This window comes from Leopardus geoffroyi, chromosome A2 (assembly GCF_018350155.1).
Source record: "Leopardus geoffroyi isolate Oge1 chromosome A2, O.geoffroyi_Oge1_pat1.0, whole genome shotgun sequence".
Taxonomy (NCBI): Eukaryota; Metazoa; Chordata; class Mammalia; order Carnivora; family Felidae; genus Leopardus; species Leopardus geoffroyi.
The window spans coordinates 141,254,514-141,273,840 of NC_059331.1; the positions used below are offsets into that span (position 1 = coordinate 141,254,514).

The window sequence follows — 19,327 nt, forward strand, 5'->3', positions numbered from 1 at the left end:
TCACAGTGAATCAACTTCACTGTTAAGTGAATTGACAGAGGGTTAAGTATTAATAATTTTGATGTTCTAACATAATATTTGTCACATCTAAGCAAATTTATTTTATTATTATTCTTTTAATGTTTATTTCTTTGAGAGAGAGAAAGAGAGAGAGAGAGTACACGAGCAGGGGAGGGGAAGAGAGAGAGTGAGACACAGAATCCAAAGCAGGCTCTAGGCTCTGAGCTGTCAGTACAGCAGGGCTCCAATTCACAAACTGCGAGATCATGACCTGAGCCAAAGTCAGGTGCTGAACCAACTGAGCCATCCAGGCACCCCTCAGCAACTTTTTAAATGTCTTGTAAGTGCCCTGTCTTTCAACCCTCAAGGGTGCTCCCTCATTCTGTGCTCTAGGAGGCAATCCTTGATGCTTGATAATTGACTATCCAGCCAGCCAGCCAGAAGAAAATAGATAGCTAAATGGAGAGACAAATAGATGTAGAAGGTGATGATAAACATGGTATTTCTTTTCTAACATTTTCTGACAGTATTCAGATACATTCTCATTCTGACATTCACAGATTTTATTTGACAAAAATCAGTTTCAGGTGCAATTTAAATAATAATACAAAGGACCAGGGAGTTATTTTACAATTTATATTTAAAAAAAAGAATATGCAATCCACTAAAAAAATAAAAACAACTTTGGAACACAGATGTTGGTTTTCTAGCTGTTGAGTACATGCTCATCTATGTGTACTCACCATCATTTGATAAACTTTAATCACATCTTTTAATCTTTCCTTGTCATCAGTTGACTTTGTCTAATCCAAAGTATGTAATGTTGAATTACTCTGATCTTTGTAATATCCTTTAAGATTTTTAACTTTATACAATACTTTCATATCTCAGCATCCTACCAGACACTCTGGGAGTTCAAGACCTCTGAAGGAGAAACACCCTTGACTTTGGCAGTCAAAGCTGGTCTGGTGGAAAATGTAAGAACTTTACTAGAAAAGGGAGTGTGGCCAAACACCAAAAACGACAAAGGAGAGACGCCACTTCTGATTGGTAAATGATCTTCTTTTCTAGAACTTTCATAGTTTGATGAATATTTAATAAGTATTTATTGGAAACCACTATGTATTGAAGTTATGTGACCTCATCTCCTTCTCTTCCCTGAGCTCCTCCCCTAACACCCATCTCATCTGCCTTATGATTTTGTTTTTTTAATCCTACAAAGAGGTCCAATGTGAAAGATCCTTCAGCACCAACTAAGTGCTGGATCCAATCCTGGAGTTTTGTGAAGCCAGAAGTGCCAGTTCTTTTTTTTTTTTTTTTTAATGTGTATTGATTTTTGAGAGAGACAGAACGTGAGCGGGAGAGGGGCAGAGAGGAAGACACAGAATCCGAAGCAGGCTACAGGCTCTGGGCTGTCAGCACAGAGCCCCATACGGGGCTCAAACTCAGGAACCATGAGATCATGACCTGAGACAAAGTCGGACACTCAACCAACTGAGCCACCCAGGTGCCCTGAGCAGTGCCAGTTCTAAAGGAATATTCTCTAGGTGGTGGTCAGTTGTAAGTAAGGTTGCATGTGCAGCAGATAGCAAGAAGAAAGAAGCAGAAAGAGGGTTGGAAAGAGAGATTGAAGGTCCACATCAGAACAATGAAGCGTCAGCAGATTCTGATCACATAGATGCAGCAGTGGGCACCTATGAAGGGTTCACAACTATGACACAAGGAATGATGGTAAACCTAAAGCTGTCATTTGTCAGTTTCTTCTCAGTCTGTGCATCCTGCTATTTCTGTTGACCAATAAAAATTGGCAAGTCTGTTTGTAAAAGTGAGATGAGATTAACTACAAATGACCAGAGATAACATTTCCTGTCATGTAGAGTTGTGGAATTTGTTACAATAACTGATGCTTTTTACAAGTAAACCAAAACTCTTATCCTGGGCAGGTTCTATACATATGAAATGGCATATTCACCTATGGTTACATCACCACTATTAATGTGATCTGTATTATTTTTAAAGGCACTTGCCATGGGATATTTGCAATGACATCCATGTATGTGTTGTTGTTGCTATAAATAATTCTATAAATATCTGTAGATCTTTAATTTCTGCAAAAAAAAAAAAAAGCACACACCTTTCCAGAGTTTGTATACTGCCTTATTTTGCAAATGTAGAATTATTCTCTACTTGCTATCCTCAATTCACTTATATAAAGCACAACTAAGTCATGATTATCCCTCATTTGATTTCTCTTTGCTTTTAATGCTTACAACAGAGCATTCAGTACTTATATATATTTCAAAGTTGCATGTGTTAGTTTCTCTACTCCAGAAATATCTGAAGTATGGGAAAGGAAGTTGATCATTATGTTATCAGAGTCAAAATAGAATTAACATTCGGAAATAATGTTAAAAGCTAAGTGGTAAGGGGCGCCTGGGTGGCTCAGTCGGTTGAGCGTCCGTCCACTTTCAGTTCAGGTCATGATCTCATGGTTCATTGGTTTGAGCCCCACACCAGCTCTGTGCTTATAGCTCAGAGTTGGCTTCAGATACTGTGTCCCCCTCTCTCTCTGCCCCTCCCCCACTTGCACTTTGTCTCTCAAAAATGAATAAACATTTAAAAAAATTTTTTAAAGCTAAATGGTAATTTCAAAGAGAAGACAAAAGTCTCAGGAAGGAACTTTTCTGAAGGTGTTCATTTATGTCCCCATCATCCACAGACCTGGGGAAAAAGATTTTGCTTGGGTTACCTTCTCCCAGGACCTTCTTGGTAGAACCCATGTCAAGTATTTTTAGGTTCTGTAGGAAAACGGATCATCTGTGGCACCTTCCCAGTTTTCTTTTTGACTCTGTAGGCTACTTTGAAATTTGCTACTCATCGTCCATTAACTTACAAAGGGAGAGATAAGAGAAAAATATGTTGTTCTTTTTATTTTTATGTCTAATGTCATTTTTATTTTTCTTAGCCTGATGGCATTGTCTTTGTCTTTATTACAGAATATGCTTAGATGGCAAAAAAAAAAAAAAAAAAAAAAATCACTTTAGGTCTCTCCAGGGCCCTTCTTTGCTATCAGCCATCGGGCCCTTACTTGTGGTACTTTGATGTCTTACAGTCCATCACATGGTTACTTGCTGAGGGTTAGATACCTAATTTGTGATCATCTGACACTTAATGAGGGTATTTTGTGCTACACTCATTCTTTTCCCACTCCTCTGAAGTTGGTGTCACCTTTCTCTAGTTGGATAGCCACGAGATTGTCCTGGCCAGCAGGGTCCAGGGGACAGAGGAAGCCCGGGGAACCATGGGGCACAACATCTCAGTTCTGCTGCCCTTCTTGTCCCACATCCTCATGTCATTTACAGCTCAGTTAATTTTATTTCAGACACTGTCTTTCTCACAAATCAATACGCATCCTCTTCACTCCATCTCCTCTTTCAGTCTGCCCATCCTTGTCAAGAAGCCTCAGAAAAATATCTCTTCTCTAATTTGTATGTCTTAGGAGTCACAAGATAAATCACTGCTGATAATAAAAAAAATTACATGAGCAAAACATGCATATCAAGAAAAAGAAAGAAAATGACAGAAATTTGGGCACCTGGGTGGCTCAGCTGGTTAATCATCTGACTCTTGGTTCCTGCTCAGGTCATGATCTCACAGTTTGTGAGTTCAAGCCCCGCGTCGGGCTCTGCACTGACAGCTGGGAGCCTACCTGGGATTCTCTCTCTCTCCCTCTCTCTCTCTGCCTCTCTCCATGCATGCATGCTCTCTCTCAAAATAAATAAATAAACATAAAAAAGAGAAAATTACAGAAATTTAAGGTTAAAAGGAATAGTGCCAGCAAACTATAAAGTGTTTAAATGTGCCTATAATCTATGCAAAAGTCTCTAATTCCCTAACTTTTCAACTGAAGTTTGTTTCTTTAAGCATTATTGTTGAAGATATATGTATATATGTATATTTTTTGCTATATAAGTTATCTTAAGCTTTATTTTACTTAGTTATGTTAGACAAATACTGTGCCTTATTAGTTTTCATTATTTCAGCCATTTATTGGTTAAGAATGTCTTCATGGGTTAGTTTGGGAGGTGTTCCCATGACTTCCATTATTATTCCTATTCAAAATAAAATAAATTATTAGTTCCAAAACAGTTAAACTGCAAGTAAAGTTTTATTTTTAAAATTATTTTAAGCTGAATATGGCCTGTCTATGATATTTTCATGAAAAAGACTAATATCTATAATCAACATGTTTTCTGGGTCAGACAAAAGGAAAACAGATCGCAATGGAAGAGATTCATTATTTGAATTCATTTTTTTCTAGAAAAAATGTAATAGGAGCAAGAAGATAAATGAGGACACATACCTCTTAGTTCATTTAACTTATTGATGTTTTCTCTGCAATGACACCAGCTAGGATGAGGTAATTCACTATAATTAGAGCCGCCCGCGGCAGGTGGGTGATTCAGAGAAAGGCATTTGTCAACAGACTCTAGTGAGCAGGAGAAAAACTGAAATCTCACCACAGTGACGGCTTGCCTGCCTCCAAATTAAGTCTTCATCCTCTTGTCATGCCTTTGAGGGCCCTTTCCCTTGCTTTGGCCTGAGATGCTTTCTGTATTCTGCCCCCTTGCTCCCCAAGATGTTCTATGTTCCCCCACCCCCCAATCTCGTCCTGTATTTCCCAGCAAAGACCTGGACTTTGAGTCTCTCTTCAAATGGAAGACAAAATAGGCTTCTTCCCTAAATTGTCAATTGCATGAGTGAGAACCAAGTCCATCTTTTCCCCGTTGTCCACAGGATCTGGCACAGTGCCTCTCATATAGCCAGAGCATATCAACTGAATGAATGAATGAATGAATGAACAAATGAGTGAGTGAATGTAATTGTATTTACCTCCATTTGCAGGGAGTAGCACTCGTCCTTCTCTGTTTCTTACTAAGATTTGACTTACTGATAAGAGACATTACATCTTCCAGAATTATTTATACCTAAATTGGGACAATCTCTTAAATAATCCAAAGCCGAGTTGGGGGAAATTTTACCTGTAATTTCATCTATTAGAAACAAGCAGAGGGGGAGAGCGACATACAGTCTAGTGAATCCCCTACACTGCAGTACATTAGCTATCATAGACTTCACCTATTTAGAACATTGGACCTACCTGGATTCTAAACCTTCTCGTTGCTAACCTCCCATTAAGACCACAGGAAAGAGAAGGTTCATTTAATACGTGCTGCTATCTTTGGTGGAGGAAAAAAAATGTTTCTGAGGGGTGATGAGGGGACTTGATAAACATTATTCACACATGTGGCTCCAGGATCCTAGAAGTGATGAAATTATATTAATAATAATAGTTATAATTTTTTGAGCTCCTAGTATATACTAAGCATTTCCATACATTATTTAATTTATACAACCCAACAGAGGATGCTATTTTCATTTCACTTATCTTCATTTTCTAAAGTTTAGAAAGAGTATGCATAACATCCTATTTTAGAGATGTGCATGATTTCCATGAAAGTCTTATCCTCCTCAGACCAGGGTCTTGAAAAGACATCATCTTGGGTGTGAGAAATAGAAGGAGTATGAAAACTACAATATTTTCTTATAGAAGAAGAAGGAATAGGTAATATCTATTTTGGCATTAAATTTAGTAGTTAGGGGCACCTGGGTGGCTCACTCAGTTAAGCATCCGACTTTGGCTCAGGTTATGATCTCATGGTTGAGGAGTTCGAGCCCAGCATCGTGCTGTTTGCTGTCAGCACAGAGCCCTTTTGGGATCGTCTTTCTCCCTCTCTCTGTGCCCCTCCCCTGCTTGTTCTCTCTCTCTCTCAAAAATAAATAAACATTTTTAAAAATTAAAAAATAAATTTAATAATGTTTCATACCTTCTAAAGTATCCATGCCAATATGCCTACTGTTGATGTTCTTTTTGAAATCATCCTCCAGCTGTAAAAAAGGGCTCCTACGACATGGTGTTCACTCTGCTTAAACACAATGCCAGCCTTGACCAGCCCTGCATCAAGCGATGGTCAGCAATGCATGAAGCGGCCAAACAAGGCCGCAAAGATATCATAGCGCTGCTACTAAACCACGGAGGCAATGTCCACTTGAGAGACGGATTTGGAGTCACGCCGTTAGGTGTTGCTGCTGAGTATGGTCACTGTGATGTGTTGGAACACCTAATCCACAGAGGTATCTGAAAAGGAATTGCACATTCTTGCTGTTTCTCCTGTCCGTCAATTTCCTTTTCTCCATTCCTCATTGCCTCCCCTTTCTCTCCTGAATGTAACTGGGCCTCAGGCTTTTGTACCCAGCTCCTCGAGAAACCTCTTGAAAGTCCCCTCTTCCACAACTTAATTACACCCTATACATCATGACCTACGAATCCGCCTACCCTTACTAAAACTTCTGGTCCTCAGTTTCCTCCTTTGTAAATAAAGGCTAGGGCCATATGCTCCCCCAAGGATCCTCTATGGAGAAAAAACTAATATTTTTGAGCCCCCCTCCCAACAACACAACCTCATTTAATTATCGTATGAACCCTATGAAATAAGCGATATTTTACAGAGGAGGAGACAGATATTTGTAGAAGTAGCTTGCCCCAGACTCTCTCGGTCTACAGCGGAGCTAGAATTCAAACCCTTGTTTCTCCCACATCATGACTCCTAGTCCTAATGTCACTTCAGACTCCTAGTCCGAATGTTATGCGGTTTGTGTTCTTTGATAATATTTTGTCTCATTTCCCTTCTGAGCTCCTTAAGGTATTCTTATTTTTTCATTTTAGGATCTTCTGCTGGGTCACACACAGCACATAGAGGGCAGTTGTCGAAATGGAATAGAGTGTTAACATTGCCTTTAAATTTGAAAGGCTAACTACTCCTTTTCTTGGGAGCATTTGTCTACCTTGTAAATTGATTTCTTGATTTCTCATGCAAAGGTTTTCTAATAAAATGAAACACACATGCATAATTGTTTATTGAAAATACTGAGAACACAGCTGTTCTTAATCTTATACTTTTAATTTTAAGTCCTAGCCAGAAAGGAAAACAGCAGGTTATTATTAAGGCGACTGTCATGACAATTTCAAGATAACTCCAGTTATCATTCTGCCATATGTTTTATATTGCCAGGTGGTGATGTGTTTGCTTTGGCGGATGATGGGGCGTCAGTATTGTTTGAGGCAGCAGGAGGGGGCAATCCTGACTGCATTTCCCTCCTGCTGGAATATGGAGGAAGTGGAAATGTACCCAACAGAGCAGGGCATCTTCCAATACACCGAGCTGCCTATGAGGGACATTATCTGTGAGTAATAAATCATAAGAAGATCATTTTAAGTTGAAATATACAAAATTGTATGTACAGTAGAATCTCAAGTCTTATCTATTTAATACCTCCCAAAATCTGAAAAGAAAAAGACACACTGTTCACAAGTTTTGGGTACATAAATGTTTGTTTGATTTTTCCCTTTCTTTTTATATTCTGGTACTTTTCTAGAATTTCCACATTCAACTTATACCACTTTTATAATCAAAAATTTTTCTTTTAGAAGGAAGTAAGTTATAGCTGAGAATTCTGCACAAACCACTTAAATATGCCTTTCTGTTTTGTTTTGTTTTTCAATGTGTTTAACAAAAAGCTACATGGTTTCTAAAACTTTTGCCTTTGACAAAGGACTTTGTGACAATGCCACCAGTATTACTCTAATTTTTATTAATACCTACAGGTATTATGATATAATGTCAAATTTATCCTTGAATAGAGAAGTTTCACCATAAGTTCAGATTTCTTTATTCTTGGGGTGGGGGGAAGGTCGGATAGATTTTTAAATCACAAAATGTGCCACAATCAACACATCAATAGAAATCTACAATCACTATATTAAACCACCCACCATAAGAGGATGGCTTTAGGAAATTAAATATATTTTATAAGTTCAAAAACTTTGAAATCATTAGGCTTTAGCGCATTCAGTGGCCACATTGGCTAAGTGGCCAATGACACATAATTGACGCTAAGTGACATGTTGTTAAAGTTACCTGGATTTACTCCCAGTGTTCATAAATTCACACATGGTAGCTCTGAATTAGGCACAAGAGATCAAGTTATCCTTGCTGTGGCTCTCATGTGTGTCTAGTTGTTCGGGCAAGTGTGAAATTCACAACTGTTTATCACAGGTTCTTAGAAACCTAAGCTGTGGCGAGTTATCCCCATTGGACTGATAAAGGGTGATGGACTAATAAAGACTCTTTTTTGGGGGCTATTAATTCAATTGCAAGCTATATGGAGGGAGGCAGGATGTGCGTGGCCACTACTGAAGCATAGACTGCTCAGGAAGCAGTGAGAGAGAAGTAACAAATGAGAATTCAAAAGGCCTGGACTCTAGTCCTTGCTCCACATCCAGCTGTGTGACCTTGGACGAGTCATTTCACCTCTCCAGACTTCCTGTTGCTCTTCCGTTAAATGAGGGGTTGGACTAAGCAATGTTCAAGGTCACGTCCTATGACTCCATAATTCTCATGGTCAAGATTATGAAGCGTTCTTCTATGGGGTCAGATGAGCTAACCTTTTATATTTTTTTCATTAAATAGCTTTGGTTGTTTATAAATATTATGTTGTTCCAAAGAGAATTGGAAGACGGAGAGGGTTCCTAAGGAACCACAATTCTAGGACCAAACATAGGACATTGAGCATGTTGCCCAGGAATATTTAGAATGGGAAACTAAAAACAAAACTGAATTACACTAAACTAAGCAGTAAGCCAGTGGGCAAAGGTTAAATGTTAAATGTTTTGTATGAGGTTATCTAGAGAAAGTAAAAGAAGTTAAACAGGCTGCATTCACTTGTCTAGTGAGGAATCTGGTTTATTGAAATTCTTCATTTTCTTCATGCCATGTGGATATTTGACTTTTTTTTTAGTGCGCTGAAGTATCTTATCCCAATAACATCCAAAAATGCAATCCAGAAAAGTGGGCTAACACCAATTCACTCAGCAGCAGATGGACAAAATGTACAGTGCCTAGAGCTGCTTATTGAAAATGGCTTTGATGTCAATACCCTGCTTGCTGACCACATTTCCGAGAGCTATGATGATGAGCGGAAGACTGCGCTCTATTTTGCCGTTTCTAACAATGATATCCAGTGCACAGAAGTCCTTCTGGCTGCAGGTGCAGACCCAAACCTAGATCCCCTCAACTGTCTACTCGTGGCAGTGAGGGCCAATAACCATGAAATTGTCCGGCTGCTTCTCTCCCATGGAGCTAACGTCAATTGTTATTTTATGCGTGTGAATGACACACGTTTCCCCAGTGCCATTCAATATGCCCTAAATGACGAGGTAATGCTGAGGCTGTTGCTGAATAATGGCTATCAAGTGGAGATGTGCTTTGACTGCATGCATGGGAACATCTTTGGAAATTCATTTGTGTGGTCAGAGATAGAAGAAGAGGTACTACCGGGGTGGACATCTTGTGTAATAAAAGATAACCCGGTGAGTTACACCCTTTTCTTCTTCCTACTGGGTCATCATCCTAACTTTTGCTCATTTAGGGATATCACAAGAAAAGAAAAATCCACTCTTGTATTTTTCTTATTCTTGAATTTTTTTTGGCAATAATATGGGGAGATAAGCATAAAACTAGGCAAAAAAGATTAATTATTTTTCTTGAATTGGAAACTGAATGTAGAAGAAAATGAAAATGTATGCAATTAATAATTTATGTGTATGTGGTGGAATATGGGAGATGGAAACATGGAGAGAAGAATCATGGAAAGCAACCTGATTCTTCCATGCTCTTGACTGCAATCACATCAAAGTCATGCACATAGCTTCAGGGCTCATAGTTTCCTAGATGCAAGTAAACAATTTCTTTTTCTTTTTTGTTCATTACAAGGAGGGTACTTGTATTTTCCATAAGAAGACAACAATAGTAATTTTTCATAGCAAAATTGAGTGCTTATGTATATAGTATATTAAATGTACTACTAAATTAAATTTTATCAATTTTCTCAGTTCTGTGAGTTTATTACAGTTCCTTGGATGAAACACTTGGTAGGCAGCGTTATTCGTGTATTAATTGATTACATGGATTATATCCCTCTGTGTGCTAAACTGAAGTCTGCACTACAAGTACAGAGAGAATGGCCAGAAATCCGTCAAATACTAGGTAAAAAAAAAAAAGTTTTGCCTATAATTTTTTTTATGAAGAATGTATGCAGGGGAAGTTTCTTAATGTCATATTTGATACTTTTTCTGTGCTACTTTGTTTTCAGAATTATCCAGGTGTTTAAAAATCATCCTTAATACTTCCTCTGATAAGGATGCTAAGTATTGGCTTTTCTTGACAGTTTCCAAATCTTTAATTGTATAATGAGTAATACTACAACTATATTAACATTTGACAAACATATTAAAAAAAAAAACTTCTATAAGACTATAAGATACATAGACTCGTCTCCATGTGGGCAGGCATCTGTTTTGTTTGTTTTTGTATTCTCAAGACTTAGCAAGATACCTAGTGAGTAGTAAATAATAAATACCAAGTAAATGGATGAATGGAATGAATTAGAGTTAGCCTTTTTGATATGCTCTCTCTCAGGTCTTTATTGACAAATTCCTATCAAAAGTTTGTCTTATAGGCTGGCTATTTTGTATTCTCTAGGTTAAAGTTTAGTTTATAATAAAAGTGAGTCATATTATAAATACAAACTAAGACTAAGGGCAATTACAAAACAGTTTGGACCGTATAAATTCTTTTTTCTTTTTTACATGTTAAGTAATTCTGAAGCTCACTAATGTTTGGAAACCAATATTTTATTTTTATTTTATTTTATTTTATTTTACTTTATTTTATTTATTTTATAAGCTCTATGCCCTACATGGGGCTTGAACTCATGATCCCAAGATCAAGAGTTACATGCCCCACCAACTGAGCCAGCCAGGCCCCCCTGGACCCTATAAATTCTTGAAACTGACCTGCTAAGTCTCCCTTTCTGAACCACAGCCCACACTGGGAATAAAATCAAAATCAAGCAGGACAGAGCCATGAGAAACTCCAGACAAAAGGAGGGGCAGCAAACAGAACCAAGAAACCTCAGGAGCAAGCCTCTATTTTAGATCATTGCAAGAAGACAACAGAATAGGGAGTTCTGTAAAGTCAGAAGAACTACCTTAGACCAAGCATCCTTCTAAAACTTCAGGAAAACTAATGTCACGTCAAAATGAGCAACAGAAAATTATCACAGTCAAGTTTCATATAAATTTATTATAAGAAAAAATAGGAAGAGTAACAGAATAATATCCTCACAGACAAGAAAGCACACTAGAAAAGCACACCCTCAGGACAGATGAAAACTAAAAACTTAATTTCAAAATGGGCTAAACAGTGTAAGGAAAATGATATAAGACACAAAAGAACCACACAAGTTCTGAATTACAAAACTTCAGAAATGAGATAACAACTAAGGAAGGAACTTGACATAAAAAGAAAAAAAATAATTTCTTTTTTAAAAAATTAATTTCAAATATAAGGCTGAACCAGTATGAAGTCAAGAACTAATAAGGCAATAGATAATACCTTCAGAGAAACAGAAGTTGGAACAGAAGAAAAACTTTTAAATAAAATAGAAATAAAGGAATAAACCAAAGCATTTGAAATGCAGCGACAGATGTTAAAGACAGGCAATAAAGAGTAAAGAAAGGAATAATAGGTTTCCTTGAAAAGGAAAACCAACAAATCTCCTGTTTGAGGGAACAGAACAAATACAAAAACCTATATTACAAAAAAAAAAAAAAATCTGTGATGAAAAGACAAAACCACAAATTACTATATTCTTTGGTCATGTAGGCAAAAACAATGAACTTACGGGGGAAAAATCAGATTCTCTCAGGTAATATTGTTCCTCTGATCGCCTTCTGAAGAATCCACTAGGAAACGAGCTTCAGACAAACCAAAATGAGAAGAGGTAATGACATAAGGACTAGTACTGAGCATTAGACAGAATACCAAGACTAACTGCTATTTAAAAGACAGAAGATACAATATGTAGGGTTGCATGGCCAGATAATGTGGGTATGACACAACTATTTTAAAACAGAGAGAGCAGGGGTGCCTGGATGGCACAGTTGAGTGTCCGACTTCGGCTCAGGTTATGATTTCATGGTTCATGAGTTCAAGCCTCGCGTTGAGCTCTGTGCTGACATCTCAGAGCCTGGAGCCTGCTTTGGATTCTTTGTCTCCCACTCCCTCTGCCCCTCACCCACTCACACTCTGTCTCTGTCTCTCTCTCTCTCAAAAATAAATAAACATTAGAAATAAATAAAATGGAGAGAGCACACACAAAAACATTTTTTTAAGGTTTTATTTTTAAGTAATCTCTACACCCTATGTGAGGCTTGAACTAACCCCGAGACAAGGAGTTACATACTCCACTGACCAGGCCAGCCAGGCGCCCCTACACAAAAACATTCTCTAAAGATACCAAATTATATGATGGTGGCATAATAACAGAACTAATGTTATTTGAGAATGAGAGATGCATTTAGTAAGTGAATGATTGTGGGATATTCTAACTCTATTATTCTTTGTATCATTGAGAACCAGTTTATCTGTGTGGAAGGAAGGAAATACAGATGTAATATGTTAAAAAAAAAAAAAAAACATCTTTTAGCTTGACCTTGAATTGGAAGAATCAATATGAACTCAAGCTATTTTACCTGGTGTGTGTGTGTGTGTGTGTGTGTGTGTGTGTGTCTACAAAAAAAGGCTTAGAAATAAAGACAGACTGAGTAGCAATGAACATCCCCAGTACCCAGACTGTGGTCTTGAAATATCATTTCCTAGAAAAAGAAATGGATGATTTCAGGTCTCAGGAAGCAGTGTGCAAGACAAGCCTGGAATATGTGTCATTCCACATGGCAAACAAGCCCACAAAGCCTACAAGAGCATGCCAAAAGAATTCAGGAGCCAACTTGAAGAGGCTCCTACTGGCCAAAGATGGGACAATTAAGCTTCCAAAGGGTAATTATATCAATAAGTTGAAATCAATTAAATATGCTTAAGTATGATATTTTAAAAATTGATCAACTCCAGATGATAAGAAAATCAATTCATTATCTTGAAAGCTTATAAAGGAAAAGATCTAAGCATTTATTCTGTCTTACCTATGTGATTTGTGTCACTGGTAACCAAAAAGTAGAGGAGAAAAAGCGTCTCTTTATACAAGTATTCCACATAATAAATGAAAAAGAAATGATAAAACTAGATGTCACCATTTTGCAACCCCCAGTCAGCTAATGGATGTGGTTACTGAGCATCAGCTGTTCCTATTATCTCATTATGTGGCCCTTGATGAAAGAACACAACACCAGCTATAGTTTTTCCCAAGAGATCAAACCTGAGTCTGCTCAAGTCTCTGCATCCAGCTATCAATTTGCCAGAACCAGAAATGGAGGTGAAGCACGGAGCTGCACCACGAAAATGCAATCAGCAAAATTTAGGCTGTGGGAAACTGCTGGGCTTTTTGGTTCTTAAAAGATTAATTGAAGGGAAGAGAAGGGGATGGAAAGAAGAGGATGGATTAAAAGAGATTTAAAGGTCATATCAAATTTTTAAAAAATATTGCCAATACAATAGCACAGGGATGGCACACTTCGATGATGAAGCTCTAAAGGAAGTGATTACGGGGGCACTTGGCTGGCTCAGTCGGTGGAGTGTGCGACTCTTGATCTCGGGGTTGTAAGTTCGAGCCCCATGTTGGGTGCAGAGGTTACTTTAAAAAATAAATAAAAAATAAAGGAAGTGATTACCACAAAAGTCAGAATAGTGGTAACTTATAGGGGAGGAATGAATGAAGATTGCAGTGGGTTATGGAGGAAATTATGGGGCAGCTGGGGAAATTCTATTCACGACCTGGGGGGTGATTAAACATATTCATCTCATAATCACTGATAATGACTCATAAAGCTATACATGTGTGTAGTTACTTATATTTTATTTTTACAATAAAGAGGCTAAAACATTTTGGAGACTGTAAGGAAAAAAAAAAACCCAAAGTCTTAAATACCTTAATTACCCAAGGTTAAAGACCTGGAAAACAAAGCAAAGATTTGAACCCTTGTCTGTCTTCCCTCAAACCAGTCTCTCCAACACTGCTGTGTTTCCTGTCATAGGCAGAACAGAGTTCGCTTCTAACTGCTAATTAATTGTCCATGTGTTTTTATTACAAAAGAATAACAATTCTGCTGACTTTAGAAAGGAAATCTAAGGAGGAAGAAGACCAAGGTGGTGTTTTGTTGTTTCAGTCATACATTAACGTAGCTGGAGTGGAAGTCAGCTGAATGCTGTGAGCGTGGTTAACCACTGGATGTCAGGATTCCTCCAGACATATGTGAGGCGGTGTCTTTGTTAAAGAAGAAAATAAAATGCAATTTATTTTTTTTTTAAATGGACTTATTTTGCCTATTTGGGTAATAATAATTATGACTTCATAGTTTTTGAAAAACACTGTTTTAATTTTTTGAGAAGGTAATCACAAAGGTAATAGAAATATGATGTCTTTTATTCCTGAACTGAGTGATAGTTCACATTATGAATGGTTACAAAGTACCAAGCAGTTTTCTAATACTCTACATAAATTAATTTGATCTTCAAACAACACTATGAGGTAGGTCCCATTGTTATCCACATTTCACAGGTGAGAATACTGAGATCACAGAGGTCAAGTTCAAAGTCACACAGATACCAAGTGGCAGAGCCAGGATTTAAATCTATGTCAACCGTCCAAAGCCCACAACTAAAACCATGTATTCCACTGCCCTTTCATTAGCTCATACTGCTGGGATAATGTATCAGTGTTGTAATATAGATAAAGAGTTGAAAATAAAGACTAATATCAGATATTTAAGTGATGTTAGATTAAAAAAAAACAAAAACAAAGTGTTTAAGTATCAGAAACTGAAACAAACCTGAGATTGAATTACATATACATGGAATCATTTCATCATGAGCTCGATCTCACGACAGTGAGGTCATGACCTGAGCCAAAATCAAGAGATGAACGCTTACCCGACTGAACCACTCAGGTGCAGCATTTGCTTTCTTAAGCCAATTCCATTCATTCATTTAACATGTCCTGGCTCAACATCCACTATGAGCCAGACTGTCTTCCTGACACTGAAACAAGCTAAGTGTCTTCATGGAGACTGTATTCTGGAGCAGTGGTCTGGGATGCTTAATTACACTTTGAATTTCTTTTAAAATCGCCAGTTGCTAAATGTATACATATCTGACTTTTAGAATGACACTATTAATGTTATTCTAAACCAGAATGTAACTTACAAGTCAACCCACGATACTGTTTTTATTTTTTGCTTGTTTTTTCCCCATCATTTTAGAGAATCCTTGCTCGTTAAAGCATTTGTGTCGGTTAAAAATTCGAAGACTTATGGGTCTCCAACGACTCTGCCAGCCAGCCTCAATGGAGAAGCTCCCTCTACCACCAACCATTCGAAGATATATATTATTTAAAGAGTATGATCTCTATGGACAAGAGCTAAAATTGCCATAATTTAAAAAATAATATTTTCAAATGTGATTTTAAAAGTATTTTAAAATGGGATTCCTTCAGAGTTTCTTGGAATCATTTTATATTCTTAAATATATTTAAATCCATTAACAATTTTATAATGATCATGTGTTCTTATGAGGACACGGTATTTTACATCTTTAGAAACCTTTACATTGTGATTTTTTTAAGCTGGACAGTATTTTGTATGTGAATTTCTATTAATTATCTTCACTTCCAACAAGTCTTCAACTTCTCCCTATCAAGTGTCTCCTACCATACACATCTCTCCTGTGTTTATAAAACAAACAAACAACCACTTTCTCAAACCCACATCTCCAGCCGGTTGCTGGCTCTTTCCTTTCTTTTATACCCATACTGCATAAAAGAGCTCCTTCCTGCCTGCAGATGCACACTCTATAATCTGGCTTGGGCTCCCTCCACCGCCTTTCGCAAGGTCTTTAACAACTGCCTTGTTGCTAATTTCAAAGGGCATTCTTCAGTCCTTTCAACGGATTCCTGCAGCATCTGGCACTGCCGTCTGCTCTCTCCGTAAAATGGTTTTCTCTTAGCTTTCAAGACACCTTGCTCTCTTGGCTCTCCTCCCACCTCCCTGGCCGGCCACTTTGTCTCTGGCTTCTTTCTGTGTTGTTTATCTGCTGACAACCCGTTAGTATGTCCTAAGCCCTGTTTCAGTCTTATGCTGTGTTTTCTGGGAGAAATGTCATCCACATCTAGAGTTTTAATAACTAACTATATGCTATTAACTTAGAAAATTTATATTTGAAGTTCAACTCTTTCTCTCATGCTCTGTAAACAAGTATTCTAATGGACTTTTAAAGACAGAGGCACCTCAATTCCTCCACAAAAGGGCTCTTTTCCTACATCCTCTAGCTCAGTAAAGCCCAATTATCATCAGCTCAGTTTACTTAGGAAAAACCTGGACATCAGCCTTGACCATCCCATTTTTCTTACCCAGTATAACAAATCACCAATTCCTGGTAAGTTTGTCCTTTGAAGACATCTTCTTCTACTCAGTCTTACTGATTTGGCCCTAATTCTAGCTATTCTCTCCTTTTTCGTGGGATACTATAGTGCTATCTAAATGGCCTTGCCTTCCTGCTGTCTTGTTCCGTCCAACATACATTCTACACACAACATCCCAGAACAATCTATTACAAATCTAAATAGAGTTTCACTCTCCTGCTTAAAATCATTCCCATTGCTTTTAGGATAAAGTCTAGAGTTCCAGGACTTCCTGGCCCTTCCTGTTTGAAATCCCTGCCTTCCTCCTCAGTCTTATCTCTTGACTTCTCCCTTACCCCTCTCCTTTAACCATATTAAACACCTTTTAAAAGTTTATTGTTTGAACAGTGATTCCCAGATTTTTAGATTTTACATACCCGCAGTTTTAATTTTGCTAATTAAAAAAATAGGGTCCTCTATTTTTAAAAAATTTATCATCTACCATCACTGTCATCTTATAAAAGAGGAGCCATTTTAACGCCAGGAAATCAGTCGGCCTTAAACACAATTATTAAAATTGAATGACTTTAGCTTTTAAAAGATTTAACACACTGCCTTCATTTCCTTGTTGATGGGTGAAAATTCACTGTGGCCCAACAAATACCTAAGGTCCTTTGTCTGGGAACCACTGTTGTAGAAATGGACTATGCTCTCTTATGCCTTGGCGTCTTGGCTTTTTTCTCTCTCTGTGCCTAGAATCTCTTTTCATTTCCTTCTTCCCCTCTCACCCCTTGTCCTAAGGTCTCAGCTTAGACGATCCTTCCTGTAGGATGGAGGGCCACAGCACAGCACAGCACTTTTCAGGCTGTATTAGAGGTGCCTCTGTTCACATCTGTCTGCCCCACTAGACTGGGAGCTCTATGAGAGGAGGGTCTATGTCTGTTTTGTTTTCCAACGTTTTCTTAGAGCCAAACACATTCCCTACAGCACAGAGAACGTTTGATAATTATTCGTTGAATATATTGAATGAGTAGGTTTTAGTATAAGACCCAGACAAAAATAATCCATGACCTCATCACTATCATGGTAAAATGATAGTTTTGAGTCTCTGAATTGGTTATGTAACCTTAATCATGTAATTATTGAGATTTGTTTTTCTTAGATTTTTTTTTTTTAATTTTTTTTTCAACGTTTATTTATTTTTGGGACAGAGAGAGACAGAGCATGAACGGGGGAGGGGCAGAGAGAGAGGGAGACACAGAATCGGAAACAGGCTCCAGGCTCTGAGCCATCAGCCCAGAGCCTGACGCGGGGCTCGAACTCACGGACCGCGAGATCGTGACCTGGCTGAAGTTGGACGCTTAACCGACTGCGCCACCCAGGTGCCCCTGTTTTTCTTAGATTTTAATAATATGTTTTTCTTATATTTATGTTTGTCTTTGGAGTTACTGTATTCTTTCAATAGTAATACCTGATTGGTTTGTGAATTTTTCAAGTTGTATTTAGCTTTAGTTATCTTTCAAAGAGAAATAAGCCTGAAAAAAAACCCTGTGCGACTAGAGCTATAGTTTTAACCTCCTGTATTCCCCAGGGGATATATTTTATATAAATTAAAATGTAATTTATTTATTTATTTAATTCAAACTATAATCTTTTGTGTATAGTATTGCATGATTCCCTCTATTTTTCTCCTAGTTGTGGCTAAATGCATTGTTACTTGCAAGCATTGCTCTTAATCAATAAAAACTAATACTGGGGATGTAAGTCTGCTTTATATTTCAGATATTCAGTAAACTAAAGCACTGACATTTCTTTAATGTATTCTTGTGTAAATACATTCAAAATACTTCGGATATTAAATAAACTCTAGTACAAGAAAGCTGTGACATTTTCTTTAGTGTATTTTATGTAACATATTCACAAAATATTTGAATGTAAAGATGGCATATGTTATAGGTTTTGCAAGTGGTTCTTTTGGTACTTGTACAGCAGGAGAAAGATGTATTCTATGAAACTGACACAATTGCTGTATCCATTTTTTTTTTTTTTTTTCTTACGTTTTGAAGTTGCCTAGCTGTGCTTTTGTTTTTGAGAGGCCTGGGTGGTAAGGGGAACTAATTTCTATCTAATTAGGACTCTGTTTCTCCTAGGATATGTCACTTTATCTGGAAGAAGGCAACAGCTGCTTCTCCCTGCTGAGGCTTAAGAGAAGCCAAACATTCTACAGTGGTGCCTGTTGAACCACTGTGGAATTGACATGATAGAGTTTTGATGACATCGCCCCATGCTGCCAAGATGTACATGGTTGTTTTGGTCACTGTGGATTTTGTTTTGTATTCTACAGGGAGCCTGGAGGGAAAGGAGCAGCTCTGATCTCTCATTTGAGTGTGTTTTCTTTAGTTTCTCAGTAGGCAATCCTTAAAGAGTATTTCCATTTCTGACTTAAAATAATTGTATGAGCACATGGAAACCAAGTGCTTGCTGAAGAATGTGGTTCAGTCATTTTCGCTGGTCACAGGACGTGTTTCTAGGCGATAGGATGACCGCGTAAAAGACGTGAGAAGGATTGCATTCATGTTGTACAGCAGATATTCATAGGTAACCCTCCCTCTGATGCAGGCTTTCAAAAAATCCGTATCTGTAGGTCAGACAGCATGGAGACTACAAAACAAAAAAAATGGGGTCTTTTATGACACAGAGAACACACTTTAGCCTCGTCATTGACCTCTTGCCCCACATTCCGATCCACATTTTGGTTTCAAGTCACATTACTCTCATGCATATAGTCACCTTCCAA

The 19,327-nt window shown here is 37.7% G+C and overlaps 1 protein-coding gene across 4 annotated transcripts in view; it reads left to right on the plus strand.

Moving 5' to 3' along the window:
- Positions 1-15,826, plus strand: part of ASB15 (ankyrin repeat and SOCS box containing 15) — a 59,482-nt gene extending 43,656 nt beyond the window's left edge. For 3 of the 4 annotated variants that reach the window (XM_045495482.1, XM_045495483.1, XM_045495481.1), the window contains 6 exons: positions 892-1,050; positions 5,950-6,195; positions 7,134-7,305; positions 8,920-9,490; positions 10,013-10,166; positions 15,395-15,826. In XM_045495482.1, coding sequence (XP_045351438.1) covers positions 892-1,050; positions 5,950-6,195; positions 7,134-7,305; positions 8,920-9,490; positions 10,013-10,166; positions 15,395-15,567 — 1,475 coding nt within the window. In that variant the 3' untranslated portion in view covers positions 15,568-15,826. The remainder of the gene's footprint in view (positions 1-891; positions 1,051-5,949; positions 6,196-7,133; positions 7,306-8,919; positions 9,491-10,012; positions 10,167-15,394) is intronic. The other variant, XM_045495484.1, reaches the window with a different exon arrangement.
- The last annotated feature ends 3,501 nt before the right edge of the window (positions 15,827-19,327 follow it).